General features: G+C 45.0%; 5 protein-coding genes across 6 annotated transcripts; all 5 read right to left on the reverse strand.

The window, feature by feature from the left end:
* Positions 1–371: 371 nt before the first annotated feature.
* Positions 372–6,369, reverse strand: nedd1 (NEDD1 gamma-tubulin ring complex targeting factor). Its single transcript, XM_037452161.2, has 15 exons — positions 6,224–6,369; positions 5,282–5,425; positions 4,986–5,080; positions 4,782–4,898; positions 4,553–4,693; positions 4,246–4,475; positions 3,947–4,148; positions 3,747–3,864; positions 3,482–3,598; positions 2,220–2,372; positions 1,643–1,797; positions 1,393–1,570; positions 1,171–1,312; positions 1,028–1,094; positions 372–729 (listed from the first exon to the last, which is right to left on the reverse strand). Exons 2-15 carry the CDS (start codon positions 5,415–5,417, stop codon positions 625–627), a joined length of 1,956 nt encoding a protein of 651 aa, XP_037308058.2. The 5' UTR covers positions 5,418–5,425; positions 6,224–6,369; the 3' UTR covers positions 372–624.
* Positions 6,370–7,174: 805 nt separating this feature from the next.
* Positions 7,175–10,899, reverse strand: si:ch211-59o9.10 (uncharacterized protein LOC561841 homolog). Its single transcript, XM_062563163.1, has 11 exons — positions 10,767–10,899; positions 10,228–10,399; positions 9,881–9,929; positions 9,418–9,802; positions 8,877–8,965; positions 8,708–8,797; positions 8,563–8,638; positions 8,204–8,295; positions 7,808–7,926; positions 7,491–7,590; positions 7,175–7,344 (listed from the first exon to the last, which is right to left on the reverse strand). The coding sequence occupies exons 2-11, from the start codon at positions 10,359–10,361 to the stop codon at positions 7,300–7,302; spliced, it is 1,179 nt and encodes a 392-aa protein (XP_062419147.1). The 5' UTR covers positions 10,362–10,399; positions 10,767–10,899; the 3' UTR covers positions 7,175–7,299.
* Positions 10,900–11,371: 472 nt separating this feature from the next.
* sycp3 (synaptonemal complex protein 3) lies at positions 11,372–15,096 on the reverse strand. Of its 2 annotated transcripts, none has more exons than XM_037451406.2 (8): positions 14,622–15,096; positions 14,087–14,162; positions 13,945–13,997; positions 13,146–13,263; positions 12,931–13,030; positions 12,739–12,837; positions 12,181–12,285; positions 11,372–11,789 (listed from the first exon to the last, which is right to left on the reverse strand). In XM_037451406.2, the coding sequence occupies exons 1-8, from the start codon at positions 14,746–14,748 to the stop codon at positions 11,736–11,738; spliced, it is 732 nt and encodes a 243-aa protein (XP_037307303.2). In that variant the 5' UTR covers positions 14,749–15,096; the 3' UTR covers positions 11,372–11,735. The 2 variants fall into 2 exon arrangements, with proteins under 2 accessions (XP_037307303.2, XP_037307304.2); XM_037451407.2 differs by having other exon boundaries at positions 13,963–13,997; positions 14,622–15,095.
* Positions 15,097–15,120: 24 nt separating this feature from the next.
* On the reverse strand, positions 15,121–19,003 carry actr6 (actin related protein 6). The gene is made up of 11 exons (XM_037451405.2): positions 18,760–19,003; positions 18,043–18,160; positions 17,893–17,961; positions 17,687–17,810; positions 17,430–17,565; positions 17,287–17,343; positions 17,032–17,130; positions 16,753–16,831; positions 16,428–16,599; positions 16,157–16,295; positions 15,121–16,027 (listed from the first exon to the last, which is right to left on the reverse strand). Exons 1-11 carry the CDS (start codon positions 18,825–18,827, stop codon positions 15,898–15,900), a joined length of 1,191 nt encoding a protein of 396 aa, XP_037307302.1. The 5' UTR covers positions 18,828–19,003; the 3' UTR covers positions 15,121–15,897.
* Positions 19,004–20,366: 1,363 nt separating this feature from the next.
* On the reverse strand, positions 20,367–25,235 carry mdkb (midkine b). Its single transcript, XM_037451408.2, has 5 exons — positions 25,143–25,235; positions 23,164–23,246; positions 22,488–22,661; positions 20,976–21,134; positions 20,367–20,723 (listed from the first exon to the last, which is right to left on the reverse strand). Exons 2-5 carry the CDS (start codon positions 23,243–23,245, stop codon positions 20,704–20,706), a joined length of 435 nt encoding a protein of 144 aa, XP_037307305.1. The 5' UTR covers position 23,246; positions 25,143–25,235; the 3' UTR covers positions 20,367–20,703.
* Positions 25,236–25,266: the final 31 nt, after the last annotated feature.

Here is a 25,266-nt window from a genome sequence, read left to right on the forward strand (position 1 = left end):
TTTTTATTTGTGATTTTATTTTGAAGGGACTTTTTTAATGCAGCGGAGTGTCGTTTATTTGGTCCATGTTTTCAGCAGCGTGTGCCAGGTCGGGTCAAACCATTCTGATGTGGGGGAGACAGATAATTAAACATCCTGAATATAAAATGAATAAATTTGAGAAGTTGAGAATGTTCCTCGATTTGGGTCGCGGCTTGTCATTGTCAGAACCACCGAACTACTCTAAATACTACTGTTTTGTACTTAAATACGTCATATTGTACTTATGATACATAGTGTTGGTCTGCTTTACAGTAATTAGGAAATAGAAACAGCAATGACGTGAAAAAGTAATTGTTTAGTGCAGGAAGCTCTTTCATGTTTTAACATCCGTTTTGTGTCCAAACAGCTGAATTGATGCCATGATCTCGTAAAGCACACAAACTTGTTTTATTTACTTTCAATATGAATCTTTTTTTATTCTTCAGACAAAATGTTCATTAAAAATATGATACAGGCACCCTAAAGAGGTAAAGTGTGATAAACCTCCCGACCTCTCAGACGGATGTTCTGGAGGAGATCCACCTGTGAGGGCCTCTATGGGCCTTCAAACCACCACTGAGGTCTCTGCTCTGGATCCAAGGCTCAGTAGTTGGTTCGGAGCCGGCGGTTCTCCTCCCTCAGCCGCTCCACCTCCTCCACCAGAGACTCGTTCACCGAGTACTTCTCGATCAGGCCGTGGAACTCGTTCTGAAAGTTTATGATGTCAAAATACCAGATTGATGAGAGAAAAACTGAGGTTTGCTCATATTTAAGAGAGTTGACATTTGGAGATCAGCACTGATCTGACGGTTCAGTCAAAACATGAACCACCTCTAGATGTTGTCTCCTTGGAGCTCGCTGTCTGAACATTTCATGGTAAGTTTTCTCTTCTCTCAGAACCGTCATGGCCGTGTTTGTGCTTTAATGTGATAATGATGTCTTAGACGCAGATAGTTGTGCTGTCAGTAATCCACACGTCTCATCATTCTAGGGACTGGTCTCCTACCAGCTGGATGTAGAACTGTCGGACCATCTCCACCTGCAGGTTGATGATGTCTCTGTGACAGGCGTCCCTGAGAACACGAGGACACAACATTAGGGTCTCTACATTGTGTCCGTCTTTAAGAGTCCACAGGGCCCGTGACAGACCTGAAGTCCTCCACGGTCTCATGGATCATGTTCTGGATGAAGTGGATCTGAAGGGACGTGAGGGGAGCAGGTCCAGTTTGCCCCACCAGCTCTGCAATGTTCTGGGAGAGAGACGAGGTCACAGAGGCCGACAGAGATGGACCTGAGGGGACAGTTAGAGACTAAGACCCGGGGTCAGAGAAACCAGTAAGAGACCAGGACGCAGACTGGTTCTGTGTCTACCTGCAGCTCCCAGTCCAGGAGACTGGTAGTTCAGCTGAGGTTGAATCCCATTGGATCTCCTGAGGCCCGCCTCTGGGGTAAAAAAGGCCGGGGCTGGCTGGCTGTGATTGGTCAGCTGAGGTTCAGTGGGCGTGGCCGGCCCCTCCCCCTCCAGACTGGAGCTGCTGGCATTGTTGGACTGCGGATGAAGAGAGTCGTTACACCACTTCACCCGTTGATCGAGTCCTTGACTGAGGTCAGATGTCGGCACCTTTCTGGAGTCACATGGTTCGGCTGCAGCAGCAGGGATTGGCTCCTCTTCTCGGATTGGGGGCGGGGTCTGGAAGATGGACAGTGGACTGTAGCAGCGGCCTGCGGCGCCCATCAGAGGCGTTCCCAGGGGGGTCTTACGGAGGGAGTTCACATCTGGAATAAAAAGATCAAATTAATCGTGAGAAGTTAACAGTTTGACGTCTTGATTTATTAAACATTTTATTCATGGAATATGTCTGTTGGATTTAACATTAAATACAAAACATTTGCTCACAAGTAATGATTTAATTACCACATTATCATCAGAAGAGTTAAAGCCCCGTTATTATTGGACATGGCTACATTGGGTGCTCGCTCCTTTTGATTGACACACGCTGCTGATCGAGAATCTAGAATCGATTGCTCTTCCTTAGTGTCCCGGATGTTGGGGTCTCAATGGTTGACATTTTTTTGGGTTGAATATTGTAACCGTGATTTCTTTTTGTTAACCTGGACCAGGGCTCTGACTCCGCCCCTCCAGGTTCTTCTTACTCCCTGAAAGACTCATTGGAGCCAGTAGAAACCAGCAGACTGACCTTCTCTGACTGGGGAGAAGATGTCCAGACTGGCCCGACCGACCACCTGCTGACCCTCAAAACCACAACCAGAACCGCCCTCCTTCTGGCGTCCCGTCGGACCGTGTGCTCGTCCAAACGGCGTCTCTCCGCTCGCCCCGTGAGGCCGAGAGTCTGCAGGGGGGAGGAGCCGAGGGTTAGGCAGTGAACACATGAACACACATCTCTAAGAGGGTGAACACATGAACACACATCTCTACGTGGGTGAACGTATGAACCCACATCTCAAAGAGGGTGAACACATGAACACACATCTCAAAGAGGGTGAACACATGAACACACATCTCAAAGAGGGTGAACACATGAACACACATCTCTAAGAGGGTGAACGCATGAACACACATCTCAAAGAGGGTGAACACATGAACACACATCTCAAAGAGGGTGAACGCATGAACACACATCTCAAAGAGGGTGAACGCATGAACACACATCTCAAAGAGGGTGAACGCATGAACACACATCTCAAAGAGGGTGAACCCATGAACACACATCTCAAAGTGGGTGAACCCATGAACACACATCTCAAAGTGGGTGAACACATGAACACACATCTCAAAGTGGGTGAACACATGAACACACATCTCTAAGAGGGTGAACACATGAACACACATCTCTAAGAGGGTGAACACATGAACACACATCTCTAAGAGGGTGAACCCAGGAACACACATCTCTAAGAGGGTGAACCCAGGAACACACATCTCAAAGAGGGTGAACGCATGAACACACATCTCAAAGAGGGTGAACCCATGAACACACATCTCAAAGTGGGTGAACACATGAACACACATCTCAAAGTGGGTGAACACATGAACACACATCTCTAAGAGGGTGAACACATGAACACACATCTCAAAGAGGGTGAACGCATGAACACACATCTCAAAGAGGGTGAACCCATGAACACACATCTCAAAGTGGGTGAACACATGAACACACATCTCTAAGAGGGTGAACCCAGGAACACACATCTCAAAGTGGGTGAACACATGAACACACATCTCAAAGAGGGTGAACGCATGAACACACATCTCAAAGAGGGTGAACCCATGAACACACATCTCAAAGTGGGTGAACACATGAACACACATCTCAAAGTGGATGAACACACATCTCAAAGAGGGTGAACGTATGAACACACATCTCAAAGTGGGTGAACACATGAACACACATCTCAAAGTGGGTGAACACATGAACACAGATCTCTAAGCGGGTCCGACCTTCCCGAACCGGGGAGAACACGTCGAGACTGTTTCGCCCGACGCTGCCGAACTTCTCCACCAGAACATGTGGCTCCGCCCCCTGGTCCCGGGACATCGGCTCTGGTCCGGCGCCCCCTGTGAGAGGATGAGAACAGTTTAGCCCCGCCTCCTCCTCAGTCCAGGCAGACGTCTGTGGTCAAACCTGTCAATCAGCGTGTAGCCCCGCCCCAATGTAACATCATGCTGTATTGAAGAAGACTTGCATACGATGAGACAAACCCACCTGTACCCTTCACCTGGCTGAGGGGGGAGGGGCCTGGACCAGGGGCGGAGTCTGTCTGGCTGTTAGACAGCTTGATTGAGGGTCTCTTGGCAATCTTGGTGGAGCCCGGTTTACTGGACTGGAGAAGAAGAAGAAGAAGATGAAGGGGGGGACAGATTCAGCGACCTCTTCTTCTTCGTTGGTCTTGTGTGCGTAGCTACCTTGAGCTTGCTGCTGCTGCTCTGGAAGCGCAGGCAGGTGACGGAGGTCTTGTGTGCCGCGGTCACCCTGGTGGGGGCGCTGGAGTTCCTCAGGTCGTACTGGTAGATCTTTCCCTGGGTGGAGCCCACCACCAGGCCGGTGCCGTCCGGCGTGAAGTCCACCGAGGTGAGCGGGCTCTCCACCCGGATGGACCTCAGGACGCTGAACCCATCGAAAGAAACAAAGTGGATGTGACACGTGTGTGATTACGACGAGGGGGAGGAGCTTCAGCGCCACATGACATTGATCTCGGACTCACATCTTGCTGGTCGTGTCGTAGCAGACGATCTTCTTGTCGAGGCCCACGCTGACCACCAGCAGCTCGCTGGCGGGGGAGAAGGCGAGGCCGGAGCCCGGCGCCTTGTGGGCGCCATCGAACACGTGCAGCTCCTTCTGGGTGTTGGCGTCCCAGAGGACCACGGTGCCGCTGTCAGAGACGCTGCCCATCAGAGAGCGTCTCAGGGCCGACAGCCTCAGGGCGCGGATGGGCTGCGGACACATTTCACATATTTTACATGTCATATATCTATGATGCTGGGGGGGTGGGGGGGGCGTTCTGGTCCCACCTGGTTGCTGCCGTGTCCGAAGGCCTTGCTGGACAGGTTGGTGGTCAGACTGTGGAGGACCAGATCTCCACTGGTGGAGCCGGAGGCCACGTAGCTGTCGTTAGCATTGAAGGACACACAGGTCACCTCCTCTTTATGGTCCTGAGAGCAGAGATTCAGTTTCTACCTTCATGAGATCTTCCTGATCACACGCTCATGATGATGTCACACCTGGCTGGTGATGTCATACCTTGAGGGAGCGGTGCAGCCTCTTGGTCTTCAGGTCCCAGATGTGAACGCACTGGTCCAGACCTCCGCTCACCAGGAACTGAGAGGAGGAGCTCAGACACACACTGGTTTGCTTTTTCTGAGCAACGACAGAGACGACAAATGTTATTATGATGATGATTATTGTTGTTGTTGTTTGTGAACAGAGTCAACACACTGCTCTCACCCCGTCGCCCAGTTCCACCACTGGGACCGGGGAGGCCTTGAGGCTGGACACCACCAGCTTGTCTCCGCTGCTGCTGGCGCTGACCAGGTACTGGTCTGAGGACGGGGGTCAAGGGTCTGTTCCTACCTCCAGGTGTGAAAGGAGCTTTCTAAATGCCATAAAGGGCTGCAGGAGGAGCTGATATCAAATCACAACATCTGGGCCTTTTGGCGTTTTTTTGTGTTTGTTTTTTGCTTTAGTGGCAACTACCACGGAGTGTGTGACAGTAATAGCCGTGCATCGATGGGTCAGGATACTGTTGGAGCTCCAGCAGGCCTGAGCCACCGGGTGGCTGCTGCTGTGGGGGTTGAACTGCTGCAGCGGCGCCATGGCAACCGCATCCCACACCTTCACGCAGTCTCCTGTCGACACCAAGCGGGTCACCTCCTCCATGGGGACACCTGGGAGGAGGGACACACACACACACACACACACACACACACACACAGACACACACACACACACACACACACACACACACACACACACACACACACACACACACACACACACACACACACACATGCAGACACATGCAGACACACACACACACACACACACACACACCAATTAAATAATGTATGTCATTTTACTCCAGTCAGGCTTTGAATGAAGGACTTTTGCTTGTGGAGTATTTTTATAGAGTTTTAGTCACTTTACTGCAGATATGTGACCCTTTACTGAAGTTATGAGCACCTTTATTGCATTAACTGCCCTGAATGCTTCATCCTCTGCAGTTAAACAGTTAAAGTGACGTAATGAGGGTGAATACCTTGACTAAAACACTAGCAAACCGTAGCACTAACAAATGGCAGCACTTAAATTGTACTTGTAATGGCACTTTTCTATGACATGTTTTGTAACTGCTTATTTGATGAAATATATACTTTCTTGTTACTTGTTCTTCTGAGTTTGCATCTCTATGTGGAAATGCACTTATTGTACGTCGCTTTGGATAAAAGCGTCAGTTAAATGACATGTGATGTGATGTAATGTGATGTGATGAATAAGCTGACGGTTAGTTTAAGGTAAGTTAACCAAGTAAAGATCGTGGATCCTAGCAGTTAGCAGTTAGCATCACATCAGACTTCTGAAGTCACCGAACAGCCGTAAAAACCCCGCGAAACGACCCAAAGTGACCAGAAGTGAAGAGAAGCCACTCGTGTGTGTGAGTGGGTTCTGTGAAGAGTCGCTCGTACCGTGAGAGGTCGGTGAATAACGGAGCGGTTCGTGGCGCGGCTCGGTTCCGTCGAGCAGCAGCAGCAGGAGAAACCGCCACTACGGCTCCGCGGAGGGACAAAAAGGTTTGAACCCACAATAGTCCTCAAGTCCGTTAGAGTAAAAGAGCAAACAGGGTCACCGTAGAACGTCTAATACAACAGTAAAGTCCAAGTATTATCTTTACTAAAATATAAAGTATCAATGCTTGGAGACATAAAAATAAAGCACAACATTTATTGTTAAACGTTTAACTTCTAATGAAGTGCGTGTGCGCGTGCGCGATGTTTACGTCGGGCTCATCAACAGAGCCCCCCCCCCCTGACTGATCAGTCTCCCACTTTCACTTTGTTTAGCTGGTGCACTTTATCTTTATTTCTAATTTTATCTCATGTCCTCTAACTTACTAACCCTTTAAGCTTTAGCGTACTAACCCATAGCATATATTTTACTATACTTTAATTTTTCTTACTGCTGCACTATGTTGTCATTATTGTTCTGTCTTCGTCATGCACCAACCACCAGGACATCTTCCACGTATGTCCAACACATGATGGCAGTAAACGAGTCCTGATTCCTAAACATCACAAAGTGATCAAAGTTTGAAGAGTTGAATATTGACTGAAACCATGAAAATTAGTTCTTAATTGGTTTGATATTTATTGATCAAATTTAAATGGAATAATATTCTCTAATATTATATTCTTGTGTTTTGCAGAAACAGTGAAACCGAAGTCCAACTTCATAATACGGTGAGTTTAACAGTGTCATGAAATAAACTGATCTGCACCTCGGGGCGTCTCCCCTGAAGGAGCAGACGGGGCAGCTGATTGGTGGAGAGGAGGAGGAGGGGCGAGTAGTAAAGCCGATTAATAACACAATCAATAACCCGATCGGCTCACATGCTCATCTTTAAAAGTCAATAAAAAAGACAGATTGTAACTTTTTATTTGAGCCGACAGACAGAAAACAATCAAACAGAATAAAAACAGACGAGTCGACCTTCAAACGGCAGCAAGAGGTCAACAGAGGTCAACAGAGGTCAGAGGGTCAGAGGTCAGAGGGCCAGGTTCGCTCTGCAGATGGGACACGTGGTGTTCTCCTGTCGGGGGGGGGGGGGCAACATTCTGTTTTACTGTGTGTTTTACTCTTTTATATTTGTACAAAATGATCCTCATGTTTCTATTAAATAAATCACACAAACACAGGTGATGATGAGGAGGAGGAGGAGGAGAGGAAGAGGACTACCTTCAACCATCGGTCGATGCAGTGGACGTGGTAGTCATGGAAACAAGGCAGTATCCTCAACTTCTCCCCGTCGGTGTAGTCACAGAAACAGATCTGACACCTGTCAATCAGCAGAGGAAGAGGAGTCATCCGCTCATCAAATATGAAGCATAAAAGAAACCAATCACACGTTGTGGTGTTGTCACGGTGACGTGACATGTGACAGCAAAGTCTTCATGTTTACGCCATGTAAAGCCTCACAGACCCCCGAGTGACCTCGGTCAGGCCCTGGGGGTCAGGGGTCACTGGCATTGGGGCCCCGTCTCTCTAATACTCACTGGGTGCTCCCCCCCCCGGTGGCTGACTGGAAGCTCTTGGTGGGGAACATCTGGATTCGTCTCCGGCTCAACATCTGGGAGACGACTGAACCTTGACGTTCCTCAAAGGCCAAAAGAGCCTGAAGATAAAGAGACATTCATTGTTTTTTTAATTATTAAAATGTAAACAAATTCAACTATTAAGATTGTTGACATCATCCTATTGTATATTCAAATATATTCAATACATGAATTAAAGAAAGTTCTCATTAAACACTGAAATAATATATGCAATCTATGAACACTGGTTTATAGCAGCTGATGTCGGTCCGTCTCCACCTGTCACTTCCTCGTCTCCACCTGTCACTTCCTCGTCTCCACCTGTCACTTCCTCGTCTCCACCTGTCACTTCCTCACCTCGTAGTCGTTCCCCTGGAGGTCTTCTGAGAGCTCCGGCTCAGCGTTCCTCCTTCGGCCCCGCCCACGTCTTCTGTGTCGACCAATCAGATCTGTAGAAGCAGCAGTTGGAACAATGTTATAAGGCCCAATCCCAATGTCTCCCTAAACCTAAAATCTGCCTTACAATTGATTTATTTCATACTTTTTACTTAAAGTGAAACAATTCAAACAGCTGCTTCACATCAAAAGACTTTAAATAGAACCAACAGCTTTTATTGTGATGGAACCACAGGAAGCCAAAGTTAGAGCTGATGTTCGTCCCGCCTCCAGAGATCCAAACGGCTCCGAAATTAAAAATCAATTGTGGAGATTCTCACCGTCGTCGGGGGCAACGAGCGGAGAAACGGCGGCCAGAAGATGAGGCATCCAGCTGGGCTCCATGTAGGGCGGGAACTGCACACAACCAGTGGACATCACTTCCTGCTCCCACACAAACACTTCCTATTGGTGGAGAGACCTCACCATGTGGGCGCTCCGGAGGTGCAGCTGCTGATGATGATGATGGTGATGAAGAAGGTGTCGACTGCGGGACTCCTCGAGGTCAAACTGGGCCTGAGGGGACGCAGAGAGGAGCAGCGTGAAGGTCTCTCTCAGGTGAGTCGTCGGTCTGCAGGTGAACGAGGTTCCTCACCTGAAGACTCCGAGCCATCGCCTCGTCTTCCTCCTCCTGAGCCGAGCGAACCTCCTCCTCATCATCACTGATGACGATCTCCTCCGGAGCTGCAGGAGGAAGACGACCATTAATGAGAGCAGCCTCTTTACTGGGATGGTTCTGAACTGGTTTCTGTGGGTTCAAACCAAATGGTTCTTTATAGAGATGGACGAATAGAGATCAATAATTATTAGTGCTGTCAGTTAAACGCAAAGAAGTAGTAGTAGATACTATTCATTGATTCTGAAATAAGACCTGACTGCTTTGATCAATATTAAGCTCTGGTTTAACTGCACTACAAACTGAGTCCTTGTTTACCTCAAATGTGCACTTTATCATTTCATTTTGTACAGCACTGTTTGGCAATGTTGTTTTCAGTAAAAAATGTTTTTGCATAAAGCAAGTCAATCACTTTTCCATGTTGATAAGAGCATTATTTTGAAAAAATATGGAAAAAATATAGATAAAAATGTATATATTAATTGTGATTAATTTGGAGTAAACTATATTTATTACTCACCTGAGGAGGCGTCTGCCTGCTCTCCCCTCAGCCACCTCCTCTCCTCGGCGGTGAGGAAGGACAGGGAGGACGAGGAGGACGAGGAGGACGGTGGTGGTGAAGCCGTCCTCCGGGGAAGAAGAGCCTGACGGTGCTCTAGAGCGGAGGCCTCCACCTCTTCCTCTGAGATGGGCGTGAGGTAGGAGGAGGAGGAGGAGGAGGAGGAGGAGCAGGACGCAGTGGACAGCGGCGCCTCCAGCCAGCCGTCCGGGGGGAGCGCCCGCAGAGACGAGGCCGGGACGGAGCGCGGCGCCGGCTCCGTCCCGGCCTCGTCTCTGCGGGCCAGGCGCCGGCGCTTGGGCCTGTGCGGCTGCTCTGGTCGCCACGGCGGCGCCGCGTCAGAGCGCTGAGGACAGAGAGAGATGCTCGTCACCACCAGGACCACCACGAAGCAGAGGAGCAGGAGCAACTAGGGGGGACTCACAGGCTCCTCCAGGAGGCGACCTCGTCTCCTCCTCTTGCCGAGCTGCGGACTGATGACACAACATTTCAGCTCTCTGCATCGGATCAATAATCTCTTCACACTTGGTGTTGATCTGACGATACGATCGTATTGTCACACATTGCGCCAGTTCTATTGGACGATCAATATGAAGCATTAATGAGGAATAACAGGAGACAAAGGAGGGAGATCAACACCTTGTTGAGGAGTATTTTTAGTGTGTATAAATAACTGCGGTCGGTGACCTGAAAACCTCTTTAAAGAATGAGGATACTACAGTATTCTATCTGTGAATGACACATGTAAATGATACAGGTGAGACAGGTTACCTGGGTGTCTCCGGGACGAGGATGGACAGATCATGGTAGATGACGTCAGCCGGATCCAGGAGGCAGCCTCGGTTCAGACCGCCGGGACTGTCCGGTTCGGAGGAACAGGGACTTCGTGCTAACGACTCCTCCATGTTAACGACACCGGGTTCAACTCGTCGGATCTGGACTCCTATCAAGCGGGTACCGGAGAGAATGATCCTGAGGGAGACGTTGACTCTGTAAGTCACAGTGGTACCGGGACCACAGAAGACAGGAAAGATCCGGTCTTTTTTAAAGTATGAATCATTTAGCTAAAGAAACGCGGGTCCGAATAATAAGGCAACGTTCCGCCTTTTACACATTCCACATCAAATGAAGTAAAACTCCTTCTTTCTGTTGTTGTTAGCAGTAGCGTCTGTTAGCTGAGTTAGCACAGAGAGCTAACCCGAGAGCCCGGATCCACAAGCAGCTCCATGGGTCGATATGAAAATCAATTAAACGTCCCGCCCACCGCTAACAGCGTCTAACATGTGACATGTGACATCCGGTCACTTTACCGAGCGCCCAACGCCGGTGTCCTTTCTTCTGATGCGGTAACGGACGACCGTCGGTGGAGCGGCAGACGACGGTGCAGACGGAAGTGCACTTCAAAATAAGAGCCGGGATTTCCGGTGTCACTCCAAAAGAGTACCGTCAACCCTTTTGGAAAATAAACAAGTTTTACAAAAAAATAAACCCAGCACAAACAAGGAGAAATAGCACGTGGCTATTCTTTCATCTTGAATCAACAGTTATTCTGAGAATCAACAAGTTTTCACTTGTTATTCACAGATTTGTTTAAAATAATAAATCAACTTCATTTAGGATTTTTTTTCATCTTGACCTTTGCACACATGCAGGTTTTTATGAATTCTAATAATCTTATGACACTTTTTTTTATTTCATTGTAAGCTATATACAAAATATTGAGCAGATACATTTTTATGACATTGCTGAACTCCTCAATTTATAATTGTGACAAAACAAAAATGTACTCATCTTTAATGAATCTTAATTTATATTGTTAGAATTTTTGAATCAGATTTATCGATAAGCATTTCTACATTTAAAAAAAAGTTTTGATATCCACTTTATTAAAACTAAAATAAAAACCTCTACACTCTTAAGATATAAAAATGTTTTATTTTGTCCTGTAATGCAACGCATAATATTTTATTTTACAGGGTACAACTCAAGATCATCAAATCTTTGTCTCTGTAATCTTCTCCCAAATTAATACATATAATGAATATATATATGTATGAAAAGATGAACCATCAAATTAAAACTCTATAAACAATCAATATACAATATAAACAATCAATATTCATATAAAACCAGAATATCGTATCAACATCACAAACTGTAACGGATCAGAGGACAGAAACATCACCGTCCTTGGATTGCTGCCTCAATAACCATGGCAACAACAACCCACAATGCATCGCAGGAACAGATGGCAGCCACGTCGCCGTGGTAATAGCCGGCTAGAACAGCATGGACTGCAGCGATTTACGGACCGTAGCCATCTCCTGCTGTTGCTGCAGAAACACACAACTGGATGTGACATCACTAACTTCTGACATCATAGTGGAGAACAGCGTGAGAAAACAAAAATAATTTCATTTGATGCTTTCTTGAAACATCTTCTAAGGGGGAAGTGGATCGTCTTTAAATTATTGCATTGTCTTTGTTGCTCGTGATGTGGAAAAAACAAAAATCAAAGAAAGAACAGGAAGTCAGACTGAAAAAGACCAAAATACTACTTGAGATTGTGAGATGATCTTCGTCAACACGTACATCACATGACCATTAATGCACACTGGGCGTGACATACTGGGTCAGGTGAGAGAAGGGTGACGAATCAGAGAAGTAGCCCAGAGCAGCAGAACGTGTTGTAGAACAGAGCGTGTGGACGGAGGCTTAACTCACCGTGTCCATGAGGATCTTCTTCTGCAGCGTGGCCATCTCCTTTCTCAGCTCCTGCTGCGCCCCCTGCAGGAAGGAGTCGTGGCTCTTCTCCATGTCCTCCATGTTCTGGAGGAGAGACGAGGGCTGGATTGGAATTGTCCCTTTGCTTAGGAAGTTTCCGAACTTATGCTAAGGAAAGGAGCTTCAATGGTTCCTTACTTCTTTAGCATAGAAACCTCAGAATCTCCCTTCACCAAAGGAAAGGAGATAATTACGTCCCCAATTCCTTACAGAACAACATTTAAATGTTCCCGGTTACCACTAAGAGGGGTCCATCAGAAATAAGTAGCTTAGTGAAAGTGAAGTCGATTCCCTAAACACCACGGTTTTCTTTTCCTAACTCCTCGTGGATTCTCCTAACCATCTTTCCTTGACCCGTTGGTGTTTTGTGGGTAGGTTGTTGGACTATTTGAATCCAGCCAAGGACACCGTCTCCTGTTTAATGAGTCAGCTGAACAAACAAATGTTATAGATGATTTTTGGGGTTTCTTAAAATTGTCATTATTAATTCATTCAGACCTTCACAAACTGATCGTAGAGCTCTCTGACGGTCTTCAGCTTCTGGTTCTGAACCACTCGGGCCTGCTGCAGGATTTTCTGCTGCTGTCTGAAGAGGCTCTGGAGACGAGAAGGAGACTCATGTCACTGTCTCTTCTTCTGAGTACAGTATCAAAACTGTGACCTTATCTGACCAGTCACAGCAGGACGTACGTTGAGCTTCTCCTCCTGCTCCTCAGCTCGCTGAGCTTCAGTCTCCCACTGCTGCAGAGCTGAGGCGACCTGCTGGGAATACTGCTGAGTCATCTTCTGCCTGCAGACACACCGAGTAGAACATGTACCTCTGGGGTGTAGTATAAAGTACTACATGTACCTCTGGGGTGTAGTATAAAGTACTACATGTACCTCTGGGGTGTAGTATAAAGTACCTCTGGCCATGGTGGGTGTTCCACAGCTGCTCCAGCTTGTGTTGGCTTCCCTTCATGTAGTTCTTGGTCAGACTCTCAAGACGTTTCTTCTTGGCCTGCATCACCTTGCTGATGTCAGCTGAAGGTAAACAACAAGCAATATTGATTCAATACAGTATTTAAGTATGATCAAAATTAATGTGACAATAATGCAACAACAATCTTGCTTGTATTTTCATTTTAATATTTAGTTTACACAGGACTATATATATATATATATATATATATATATATATATATATATATATATATATAGACATACATCAAGGTATATAAGGCAAAAAAATTATTGTACGTAATTTCAGAGAGTGTGCGATATGTCAATTTATCGCACATATTGCGACAGGCCTATGGCTAATGAAACCTTGTGCTTTCCATTATTATTGGTCAGCTGTTGGCTGACTGTTGATGAAATTATAATCAGATCCTCAGCCCCTTAAAGAACTCTTCGGATCTGCAAGATTCATAGAAGTCACCCAAACTAACGTGAACAAAGTGGGAGGCGCCAAAAAGCGTGCTGTTTGCATCCCTGTATTATATAATATGTAATAAGATGACATTTAATTGACCCTCTGAGAGGAAACTGATAGAAATATTGATTTGCAGATACAATAAAAATAGATGATACATATAGCATATTAAATAACTTCACATAAATTTGTAGACGGTACAGAGTGTAGGATATACAGTATCACGTCATCATAATGTGCCTATGACCTGATAAAAGGTAAAGTACAAAACGACCAGAGGGAAAACACACCTGCACACAGCTGCTTACCTCCGAATTTCTCCAACATGGAATGAACCTCATTCCTGACGGTGAGAGAGAAACGTGACGCTGATAAATATGTGAATGTTTAATAAATCAAATCAATAAAGATGTTGTTAATTAGTTGTAATACCCGACAACACTCGTCGTCTGCTCCTCTTCGAAGTCCGCGGGTCTCTTCTTCGACTTCTCTACGGTGGAAGTTTCGTCTGGTGACGTAAACATGACTCATCACCGTGGATTCTTTAGCATTAACGTTAGCTAACGTTACGCTAATGCTCAAGTGGTTCAGACACTTACAAATACAAGTAGTAACACAACGGTGTATAAATACTGTACATAATAGATATACTTCTATTTCTGCTTAAAAATAAAATAACCATGAAGTTTATAGGGATAATTACTGCACAGTAATCCAAATACTCTTGGCTTACTCCACATATTTAACTTTAGATAACATATTGTAGGATGAACGTTATTTTTTTAAGACCAACGTAATGTTTTAATTTAAGAGTAATCTTATTATCACCATTTCCTTGAAAAGTATTACGGTTTAATGAATTTTTACTTGAATACTTTTATGTATTTAAAATCTAAATTAACATTAGGTCATGAAAATGGTGAAGGCTTAAATGGCTACCATGAACATGAGCTAAAGCTTCACTCACCTTCTCCAACATCCTCCTCTGAGCAGCTCAGCTCTTTCTTTTCATCCTCGGTAATAAAATCAAACACCTTCTTATCTAATTTCTCTTCCATGTGTTTTTTCTTTAGCGGTCTCCTCCCTGTTGCCATTCTCGTCAATATTACGGTTAGCTAAGTGAGCGCGATGCTAACGGTTACCTATGCTAGCTCCAATCGATTCTGCTACTGGCAGCTAATACTCCCGAGCTAACGTTAGCTCTTAGTTTATGTTAGCTTGCGGTTGCGGGAAATTAGTCAGCCGACGTTAGTTCTTGACTAACTAAACACTTTTGACAGACTTACGCATAGTCATTTTATTTGACTCTTGAAATAAAACGGTCCTCGGTTCCGTGGTCTAGTTTTCGTAATACGTTGTGAGTAAAGTTCACAGGTTACAACACAAACCGATGGGAGCGAAGCTAGTCGAGCTAGCAACCGTTGAAGGTGATTCCCGCCACAACTCGGTAGAAAAGAACCCGGATGAAGGAATGAGCGTTTTTTTTAATCAGTGGTCCAAAAAAGTACTAATACCACAGTAACTCATGAGAAATAGTGCTAATACCACAATGTAAAAATACGCTTAAAAGTTAATTTACAACACTATAATACACAAATACCATTTTGAAAAAGTACTATTCCAAGCCCCAGTCCTGCATTGATAGTGTTAGTACATGATACCACACTGTAAAGTACAAGTACTGATGACTAAGTACAATTAGGCCTATTAATGCTATACTTCATTAATTAATTAGCACGTCAAGCTAGGGAAACACGTCTCTCCCTCTCAAGGCTGCGTTCTTTCCCCTCTGCTCTTCTCCCTGTGCACCAACAGCTGCACCTCCAGTCACCAGTCCGTCACGCTCCTGGAGTTTGCAGATGACACCACCCTCGATGGACTGAATTCTGGTGGGGACGAGTCTGCTTCAGTCTGTCCATTGCAACATGTGACCTCTACAATATAAAGGTCATTATGCTGCTCACATGAAGCAGAACGTCTCCAGAGCTTCATTTCAAAGCGGTTCACTTAGACTTTATGGACTTTTAAAATAAGACATGTCTTAAATGTTGAAATAAGACCACAACAAGGAATTATCGGGTGTCAGATTTTACTCACAATAAAACACAACTTTGACCTGTTTATAAAAATAATGGATATAAAAAGAACAATAAAGTAAAACAAAACCTCATCTTTGCCTTTATCCTTTGAAGGAGGATCATTCTCTGTACACTTTATTTCCTCAGAAGAGACTTCCTGTCCGGTCAAATATCAAACTTTTCCTCACAGATGAAGTGTCCGTTCTCCTCGTAGTCTTCACGGGTCACAACGACCTCGTCATAGTCCGGACTGTGAGCCAGCAGCTTCCCTCCTTCCCACGCGTAGCAGATGGGACTACAGCAGCAACAAGGAGACCACATCATCATCATCATCATCATCAACCACAAGGATCTCTGACGTATTTATTCCTCTTATGAAACACGAGTTCTAACGGTTCTCAAGGTCCTCTGAGGCGGGACTCACTTGGCGGGTTGGAGGACGGACACAGGGAGGTGGGCGGGGGCCAGCGATCTAAGCTCCGCCTCCAGGCGCTCCCTGAAGCCCGGGAACAAAGTGTTCCCTCCGGTCAGGACCACGTTCTGGTAGAAGTGGGCATGCATCTCTGGAGGAGGAAACAATGACACACAGTGTAGAACACAATCATGACAACAATCATGATTAAATAGCTCAGTAAAGTGTACACACACACACACACACACACACCCCCCCTCAGGTGACCCAGATGTTAGCGGACCTTCAGGCAGAGACTGGATGGAGTCCACAATTGCCTCGTGGACCCCCATCTCCTGGATGCCGATGTCTGACGGGTGGAGAAGCATCTCAGGGACAGCAAAGCGTTCGTTAGCCAGACGCAGGATCTGCTCCCCGGTCTTATACTTCCCACTGAAGAGCATCTCATCAGGGGGCTGCAGGAGGGGGGAGACGGGTGGAGACAGGCAACTGAGACATGAGGTGAGGGGTGGAGGAGGTACGAGGAGGTACAAGGTGAGGGATGGAGGAGGTATGAGGTGACGGGTGGAGGCAGTACGAGGTGGTGGGTGGAGGCGGGGTCCTCTCACCTTGCAGAAGCCTTTCTTGATGGAGCTGAAGTCCGGGAGGACGTAGTCCTTCACCACCGTGTTCTCTCCTCCCTTCAGCCTGACCACAGAGAAACACTAATTTGAGGCCATTTGCATATTTAGATTTATCCTTTATTCATAAAGTTTTAGATAAAGCCTCATTGCATATTTCAATTAAACTGAAACTGCTTCAGCAGCGTTGACAAAAAACACAAATAGGAAACCTGAGATTCCTAAAAGATGCGTGTTGTATGTTGTCAGAGCTCCGTGACGACTCACTGTGACTCCTCCATGTCTTTGTAGAACTGCTGAGACACGTAGCAGACGTCCTCCTTCACCTGGTTGATCACGTGAGTCTCATCCATCACATGCAGCTGGCTGAGAGACATCAGTGAGACATCAGTGAGACGGGGTCAGTGAGACATGATCAGTGAGACATCAGTGAGACATGGTCAGTGAGACATGGTCAGTGAGACATGGTCAGTGAGACATGGTCAGTGAGACATCAGTGAGACTACGAGCAAGGCAGCCTACCGATACGAGATGATCTCCTTCAGGTGATTGGTCAGCAGCTTCCCTCCCACGTTCAGCCTGAGGGGAGGGGGGGGGGGAGACAAAGGACAGCTCACGTCGTTGCCGTGGTGACGCGTGGTACCTGAGCAGGTGAGTCCTCTGACCTGCGGATGCCCTCCTTCATCTTCTTGCTGCGGCAGTAGGGCACCACGTGGGTGAAGGAGAAGCCGCTGTCCACCAGCAGGCAGCACAGCTCTGAGGGTCTGGAGTGGAAGTAGTGGTGAGCAGAGAGGGAGCCGGCTGGGGGGGGGGGGGAAATCTCATCAGTTCAGAAGAAATTCCCTGCAGAAGTTTCCTGAGACATCACAAGTAAAGCGGTCTGAGAGCAGGACCAGGCTGTAAACCCGCTGGTTGGACTCACCGTTGGTTCTGAAGGCCGACTGGAACTGGTACTCCTCAAACAGGATCTCGTTCATGGACTCCTGAATGGAGGAGAAGTTGAAGTAGGGCTCAGTGATGATGACGCTAGTGTCTGAGAAGTCCACCTGGAGAAGAAGGATCACATCACAACGGTTCCCACATTCACAGAACGACAAACACAAAAATACCTGGAGAGAAACACTGAACCTTAAACATCTCCTTTCCGAACAAGTGATCCCACACTTTCCTCTGGACGTCCCAGTTCACCAGATAACCCTGAGGACAAAGGCGCAACAGAACCTCAGTCCAGCTTTCAGTCCAGCCGTGGCCCGACGAGGCCTTGTGTGGCTCGCTCACCTTCTGGAAGGGCAGGATGTAGAAGAGGCCAGAACGGTCCTTGATCTCGTCCAGCTGGTTGGCCGTGAAGGTCTTCATCCGGGACGTCCTAGAGCGGAACTGGCAGTTTGGGATGACACTGAGGGGGGAGAGACAGACCGGAACCAACACGAAGGAGGTCCCTTGGTTCTGAACACGACCAATGGATTCACTAACAGTTTTACTTTTATTCAGGCGGTTTAAAAAGAAAAGTGTGTCTGAAAGATGTCCCTTAGAGCTCATTTAGAGCACGATGTTCACTACAGGGGTCAGAGGTCAAGTTCACGACCAGCGAATAACAAACAATGAGACTGGACACAGTCAGAGCGTCAACATGAGTTGTGATTGGAACCAAGTTGTGCAACTTTGAGCAGGATTTATCTTTATTTTACTTCATATGGGGACAATGAATATTTTAGCTAAATGTCACACATTTAGACCTAGTTCAAGTTTAAAGACACAATTTAAGCAGATAGAAATGTTGATTCTGATCCTTTATAATAGAGCGGATTGCAGATAAAAAAGAAAGTAAAACACATATATATTTATATGCTGGACAGGAAGGGACGGTGGGAATAGCTACATGTAACTGTGTTAAAATGATCACCAACACACGCCTGGTTTAACACTAGTTTAACGTTAGCTGGACTATGTTATCGTTAGCATTAGCCACCTAGCTCGCTCGGCTGGTCCCGTTACCTGACGCTCTCCTGGCTGTAGCCGATCTTCGCCGTGTAGGCTCCGTTGTCCAGAACTAACGTCGCCATTTAACTCCTCTGTGAACGGACCAGACCAAAAGGAACGAGGAACGAGTGGAGCTCATTCAACGGTTAGTGCAACACGCAGCATGTCTACACTTCAACAACATTTACTCGGCCCACAAGTCAGCTTTGTCGTCATAGTTGTTTCCGGCGGAACTGAAGCTCTGAAGCAGCCAATCGGTTCTTCTCTTCATCATGTCCGTAAACTCATTGGCCAATCAGATCATAGATCAGATCCGCCGTACGAGGTCCTTTCAGAACAGTGTTCGGGTGGAAATGGCTCTCAGTTGTTCAGTTCTGTTTATTAATTTAAATGTATTCAGCTCCTTTCTCTGTCACGAGGGGACACAAAACCACCACAAAGAGTCACACGATGAAAAAAAGAGACACGAGATGAAAACAAAGAGACTCAATAACTAGAAAGAGACACAAAACAACCATCCAGGTGTTGATCAAGCTGCTGGGGACAGGAGTCAGTCATTGATACAAATTCAGAAACGTCCATAATACACATTTTACAGAATTCATATAAATCTAACAATGGCAAATATTCAGAAAAAGTCACAATTCCTTTTGAGTAAAAACACATTTTGTGAATAGAATTTAAATTCTAAATCAATGATTGTTAAAAATGCTTAAAAAGGAATTCAGTCATAACATCATAGTAATTCATAAAAGTGATAAGAAATTTGTTTTTTAAAAAACCCATAAAAATTTCACAAAATCTAAAGAAAAGAAAAAACCAATGTAAAGGTGGTGAAATGTGTGACGTCACGCCTCCTCCCCACCAGCAGAGGTCAGTGTGGAGCTTCTCTGCTGCTGGATCCTTTTGTTATTGTGAATTCAGGTATTTGGGAGATATAAGGAAAAAGCATTTCACCTCTGCTTTGAAAAGGCTATGGTGAAGTCAAGGGCGTAACTACACATTCTTTGGGGGGTCGTGTCCCCCCCCAAAATATAGCAGAAAATATATAAAATATATGTTCTCATTTTATTCCTTTAGATGTGAATTCAAATGGCCAATGTAGTCCATGAATATTCTAAATGTGCGAATACTCATATATAAATATAGAATTTGTAAAAAAAAATATGGGGAAGGGTATTCATTTGGACCCCCCCTCAATGTCTAAACCATGGTTACGCCCTTGGGTGAAGTTAGGGGTGCTAATACATTACTTAGGAAGCATATAACTAATGTCACATGACCTAATGTAGGTGACATCACACAGAGGGGTGTGGTCAGCATCAAACAGGAAGATAAAATTACATCAAATGTCCCAATATACCTGAATCCACCATGAATCTCCATGTTTGTGTACTTCCTGGTGTAGTATTACATGAAAGTTCTTAAAAAGAGTCATACTGTTATACCTCATACAATTATTTAAAAAAAAGTTTAGTCGGTCATAAAAAGTACTGTTTGTAATATTGTGCCATAGTATCGTGCTTCTAGTAAGTAAGTAGTCGTAGCATAGCTACGTTAGCTAGTGCCAGCTCGCTTTATGAATGTTCAAACATCAAGAGGAAGTGAACCCATCACCAACATCACAATGTACAGCTTTTATTGTGTTCATTTATACAAGTCTTATTGTAAATCATCAATAATCTAAAGCTCAAAAAATAGATAAAAGTTCTTTTGTTACAGATTTATCCAGAGCCTCTGATTGGCTGCAAGTTAATTTAATGTCAGCTACTATAAAACGCTTTTAGGGCTACTTTTACTTTTAGAACTTGCTGATCTAAAGGACAGATGATTTTCAGCATCATCATTATTATCATTATTAATATTTAGAGGAAGACTTTAATCCAAAGAAACACAATCACATCAACTGAGGGTAAAAAGGTCAAAGGTCAGCGTGTTTTTTCTTCTTCTCTTCGTCTTTCAGGTTGACTTCTTCCCCCCTGATGAGACATTCACACAATCAATCAATCAATCATCTGATATCAATAATCATCGGTCTCTGACTGCTGAGTCGTGTTTTTACAGATATAATAATATATATATAATAGATCACAGGGGAGGCTTTAGGGCGGGGCTACACAATGATTGACAGGTCTCTAATAGATCACATGGGAGGTGAGAATCATAATAAAGTTGTGATAGTGCTGAAGCTCTGGAGATGATGGGTTGCCATGGCGACGGCGTGGTCTCACCTCTGGTCTTCTTGGCTTTGGGGGAGCAGGTTTTGGACACCCTGACGGTGGGCTGGCACTCAGCGTTGAACAGCGCCCTCTTCAGGGTCCCGGACCGGCTCTTGGTGTTGGTGTCGCCCTCACAGGATCCCCACGGGCCGAACTTGTACTTACAGTCACCTGGGGGGGGGCAGAGGCATCAGGTCGAGAGGCTCCACCCACGTTGCCTTTTGGCTTTCTTTTGTTTTCTGTTCAGTTACAAGTTTCAATTTGAGACCTTTTTCTGATCAATGTTTAATAATTGTATGATTAGTTTAATTACTGTAATTGTGTGTGGTATTTATTATTCTATCTTCCTTGTTAAAAGTGAATAAAATGAATCAAAGATAATTAATAACAATCATGTTCTTCATTTTTTTTCATTCGATTGGATGTTAAAATGATTAAACAGTTTCTAATGGGGCCAAAATGGGGCTTATTTGATTTACTGACTAATTGATAACATGACTAATTGATTTACTGACTAATTGATAACATGACTAATTGATTTACTGACTAATTTGTATAAGGGTTAATCCATGTTCTCCCGAAGGGGTTTTAATTCTTTTGGGGGGTTTCCTGTGCCGATGTGAGGGTCAAAGGTCAGACGATGTCACATGTGTACAGGCAGATTTGTAATTTGATTTTGGGCTATAAAAATATATGTGTGTATATGTGTGTGCAGTGTGTGTGTCTCTGTGTGCAGTGTGTGTGTGTCTGTGTGTGCAGTGTGTCTCTGTGTGTGCAGTGTGTGTGTCTCTGTGTGCAGTGTGTGTGTGTCTCTGTGTGTGCAGTGTGTGTGTCTCTGTGTGCAGTGTGTGGGTCTCTGTGTGCAGTGTGTGTGTCTCTGTGTGTGCAGTGTGTGTGTCTCTGTGTGCAGTGTGTGTGTCTCTGTGTGTGGAGTGTGTGTGTCTCTGTGTGCAGTGTGTGGGTCTCTGTGTGCAGTGTGTGTGTCTCTGTGTGTGCAGTGTGTGTGTGCAGTGTGTGTGTCTCTGTGTGCAGTGTGTGTGTCTGTGTGTGCAGTGTGTGTATGTGTGCAGTGTGTGGGTCTCTGTGTGCAGTGTGTGTCTGTGTGTGTAGTGTGTGTCTCTGTGTGTGCAATGTGTGTCTCGGTGTGTGTGTCTGTGTGTGCAGTGTGTGGGTCTCTGTGTGCAGTGTGTCTGTGTGTGCAGTGTGTGTGTCTCTGTGTGTGCAGTGTGTGTGTCTCTGTGTGCAGTGTGTGTGTGTCTCTGTGTGTGCAGTGTGTGTGTCTCTGTGTGCAGTGTGTGTCTCTGTGTGTGCAGTGTGTGTGTCTCTGTGTGCAGTGTGTGTGTGTCTCTGTGTGTGCAGTGTGTGTGTCTCTGTGTGCAGTGTGTGTGTCTCTGTGTGTGCAGTGTGTGTGTCTCTGTGTGCAGTGTGTGTGTGTCTCTGTGTGTGCAGTGTGTGTGTCTCTGTGTGCAGTGTGTGTCTCTGTGTGTGCAGTGTGTCTCTGTGTGTGCAGTGTGCGTCTCTTACTGATGTCCTTCTTCCAGTTGCAGGGCACCTTGCAGTAGATCTGCTCCGTCACGTCCCGGCAGGAAGCGTCTCTCAGTCCGTCTCCACAGTCTCCGTCCTCGGGGACACATTTACCGAACTGCGTCTCCGCGGCGGAGCATTTGGAGGACGGCCGCAACTTCTCCTGCTTCTCACCTGTGGGACAGAGACAGAGACAGCAGATGTCAGGCTGACTGGATGCACTCGTGTCTCCATTTAAACATCCTCAGGTTATATTTATATATTTATATTTATAAATCTTAGATGTCTTGACTTTGACGGACTGCTGCTCGGTAATCAGCAGTGAAACAAACTGCACAATCCTGGTGTGATGAAATGCATTCTGGGAGACAAACAAGTTGAAGAACAACGTGTCCTCAGGGTAACATCTAAATGCCACAGATGTTTTTGACATTAAAGGTATAAGTAATCAAGTAACTCATTATTGTTATTGTTCTTTACTACATGATGATCGTTTTTAAACACTATAGATTGTGACTCTCAAACTGCTTTAGAGTAAAAGTACGGTAATATTTTCCTGATTGTATATTTCTACATTGACGTGAACATTAGCATGAATGTAGACTGGAAAATAATGACATAATCTACACAAGGCATCTCAGATGTTTTGGATTAAAGGGTTCTGATCCGGTCTGACCTTTGTGGTTCTTGGCTCTGCGGTTGGCCTCTGAGCCGAGTGTCAGCGCCAGAAGCAGCAGAACCACTAAGGAACTCTTCATTCTGCAGAGAGAAACAAGAAGTTCACCTTCAGGAGCACCAAGGAGCAGATTTATTATTACGACTAAAGCTAAATGCGGATACAAAACAACCACAAAGAGACTAAAAACCAACGCACAGAGATAAAAGACAACTACAAAGAGACGTCAAATAATAGACGCAAGACTCAGAGATGTAGAACAACTTCAAAGAGATACAAAACAACTACAAAGAGACTTCAAAGAGATACAAAAAACTACAAAAAGGCTTCAAAGAGATATAAAACAACTACAAAGAGACTTCAAAGAGATACAAAAAACTACAAAGAGATACAAAAAACTACAAAAAGGCTTCAAAGAGATGTAAAACAACTACAAAGAGACTTCAAAGAGATACAAAAAAACTACAAAGAGATACAAAAAACTACAAAAAGGCTTCAAAGAGATGTAAAACAACTACAAAGAGACTTCAAAAATAGTCAAAACATGACAGCGACTTCAAAGAGATTTAAAAAAACTACAAGGATACTTTAAAGAAATTCAAAACAACTACAAGAAGAGTATTAAAGAGCTCTGTCTCTTTGTCTCTGGGGTTCAGGCTCCTTGGGGGGGACAAGAAGTTTTGTTTTAAATGTGTAGAAACTCTCTTAAACCCTCCTGTTTACAGAGACAGAGTTTCTATTCACTACTCTTTTGAGGTCCAGATGGTCCACACATAGTCCAAATCTGCTTGTTTTCAGCCCCCTGAAACCCGTAATCTGACTATTGTAGTCGGGATTATGAAAGTAGGCTAATGTATTCGTATATTGTTCCGCCGACAGTTGTTATTCTGTTGTTTCTCTGCACGTTCATGGATATTTGTCTTCGAGTGGACTCGGAGGGGAAACGTGGCTCTACTTTGCAAAAAGAAGTCAATTACCCACAAAGCACCTCTTTCCCTCGCTGTTATGGTGCTGAGAAATGACAGCCTCCTCTTTGAGGCGTCCATTAAAGCGGCGCTCCTCTTTCACATGTCAGCTGGCACAGCAAATCCTGCTCCTTTATGAGGAGAGGACCGGCTCTCAGCAGGCCTCCAGTCCCTGCTCCATCAATGAAGAAGAAGGAGAGGGGGGGGGCGCAGCGCTGAAAGAGCCCTTTAGAGTCCCACTCAAAAGAATACTGATTCATTGGCCCAAAACAAAGCCTCTTTAGCCTGGTTCCATTTCTCTAAAGGCCACCGCAGATTCCTCCCGCGTCTTAGGAGCTGACCCCCCCCCGACAAACCCCCGCCCTCAATAAAAACCCTTAGATAAAAAAACAATGACATCTGAGCGTGAAGAGAAGGAATGGAAGCTTTTAAAGATCTTACAGATATGTTTTCAGAGATGAAATTTCAGAGGAAGATACGATGAAGATGAAGAAGATCATTCTGAGATTAAGACTCTTCTTACTCAGCTCCCAGTTACAACAACAACAACAACAACAACAAGCTTCTGAACAAGATTTCGTTTTTTGGAAAAACACAGAAATGATAAAATCACTGAAAATTCTATCAAACACTATTTTACATCAAACTAACAGTCATCTAGAAACTTGTTTATCGATTCATTAAAATCTCAAAAATGTTTAGATATATATTTCTTATGACTTAAATAAATGACATGATGTATTTATCAATTTAATACAAATCATCACATTCCAGTACATTTGGGCTTAAAAAAGTGATTCAATTGATTCAAACTTTGTTCAATTTGGTTCAATCGAAGCGGATCAACAGCAGGATTCATTCGTATAAAATAATAAATGTAACACACGTCATATTCATAATATCATTTAATTCATAATATCATTTAATTCATGATCTCATTTAATTCATATTAGTAATTAACTCATCAGCCTGGAAACACAAACACGAAAAAAAATTCAAAAGATTAAAACTTACTTGCTGAGCTCAGAGAAAGCAGCCGATCAGAGAGAAGAGAGAAGAGGAGTGAGCTGCTGCACACACACACACACACACACACACAGAGACACACACACACACACACACACACTCGATGGAATAA

This window comes from Pungitius pungitius, chromosome 6 (assembly GCF_949316345.1).
Source record: "Pungitius pungitius chromosome 6, fPunPun2.1, whole genome shotgun sequence".
Lineage (NCBI taxonomy): Eukaryota > Metazoa > Chordata > Actinopteri > Perciformes > Gasterosteidae > Pungitius > Pungitius pungitius.

Excerpts from the sequence above, each read along its gene's own strand:
- nedd1 (XM_037452161.2), bottom strand. The coding sequence starts at position 5,417 with ATGGAGGAGGTGACCCGCTTGGTGTCGACAGGAGACTGCGTGAAGGTG. Across the intron at positions 4,476-4,552 it reads TCGGACACGGCAGCAACCAG|CCCATCCGCGCCCTGAGGCT; the intron begins GTGGGACCAGAA and ends ATGTGTCCGCAG. Across the intron at positions 1,095-1,170 it reads GAGACCGTGGAGGACTTCAG|GGACGCCTGTCACAGAGACA; the intron begins GTCTGTCACGGG and ends TCGTGTTCTCAG.
- si:ch211-59o9.10 (XM_062563163.1), bottom strand. The coding sequence starts at position 10,361 with ATGGAGGAGTCGTTAGCACGAAGTCCCTGTTCCTCCGAACCGGACAGT. Across the intron at positions 9,930-10,227 it reads CTCGTCCCGGAGACACCCAG|TCCGCAGCTCGGCAAGAGGA; the intron begins GTAACCTGTCTC and ends TTGTGTCATCAG. Across the intron at positions 7,591-7,807 it reads ACCGGGGGGGGGAGCACCCA|GTGTCAGATCTGTTTCTGTG; the intron begins GTGAGTATTAGA and ends GCTGATTGACAG.
- sycp3 (XM_037451406.2), bottom strand. The coding sequence starts at position 14,748 with ATGGCAACAGGGAGGAGACCGCTAAAGAAAAAACACATGGAAGAGAAA. Across the intron at positions 14,163-14,621 it reads AGAGGAGGATGTTGGAGAAG|ACGAAACTTCCACCGTAGAG; the intron begins GTGAGTGAAGCT and ends TTACGTCACCAG. Across the intron at positions 11,790-12,180 it reads AGAAGATCCTCATGGACACG|CAACAGCAGGAGATGGCTAC; the intron begins GTGAGTTAAGCC and ends GTGTTTCTGCAG.
- actr6 (XM_037451405.2), bottom strand. The coding sequence starts at position 18,827 with ATGGCGACGTTAGTTCTGGACAACGGAGCCTACACGGCGAAGATCGGC. Across the intron at positions 17,131-17,286 it reads AAGGAGATCATCTCGTATCG|CCAGCTGCATGTGATGGATG; the intron begins GTAGGCTGCCTT and ends GATGTCTCTCAG. Across the intron at positions 16,600-16,752 it reads TCAAGAAAGGCTTCTGCAAG|CCCCCTGATGAGATGCTCTT; the intron begins GTGAGAGGACCC and ends CCCCTCCTGCAG.
- mdkb (XM_037451408.2), bottom strand. The coding sequence starts at position 23,245 with ATGAAGAGTTCCTTAGTGGTTCTGCTGCTTCTGGCGCTGACACTCGGC. Across the intron at positions 22,662-23,163 it reads CAGAGCCAAGAACCACAAAG|GTGAGAAGCAGGAGAAGTTG; the intron begins GTCAGACCGGAT and ends TCTGTCCCACAG. Across the intron at positions 20,724-20,975 it reads CAAAGCCAAGAAGACCAGAG|GGGGGAAGAAGTCAACCTGA; the intron begins GTGAGACCACGC and ends ATGTCTCATCAG.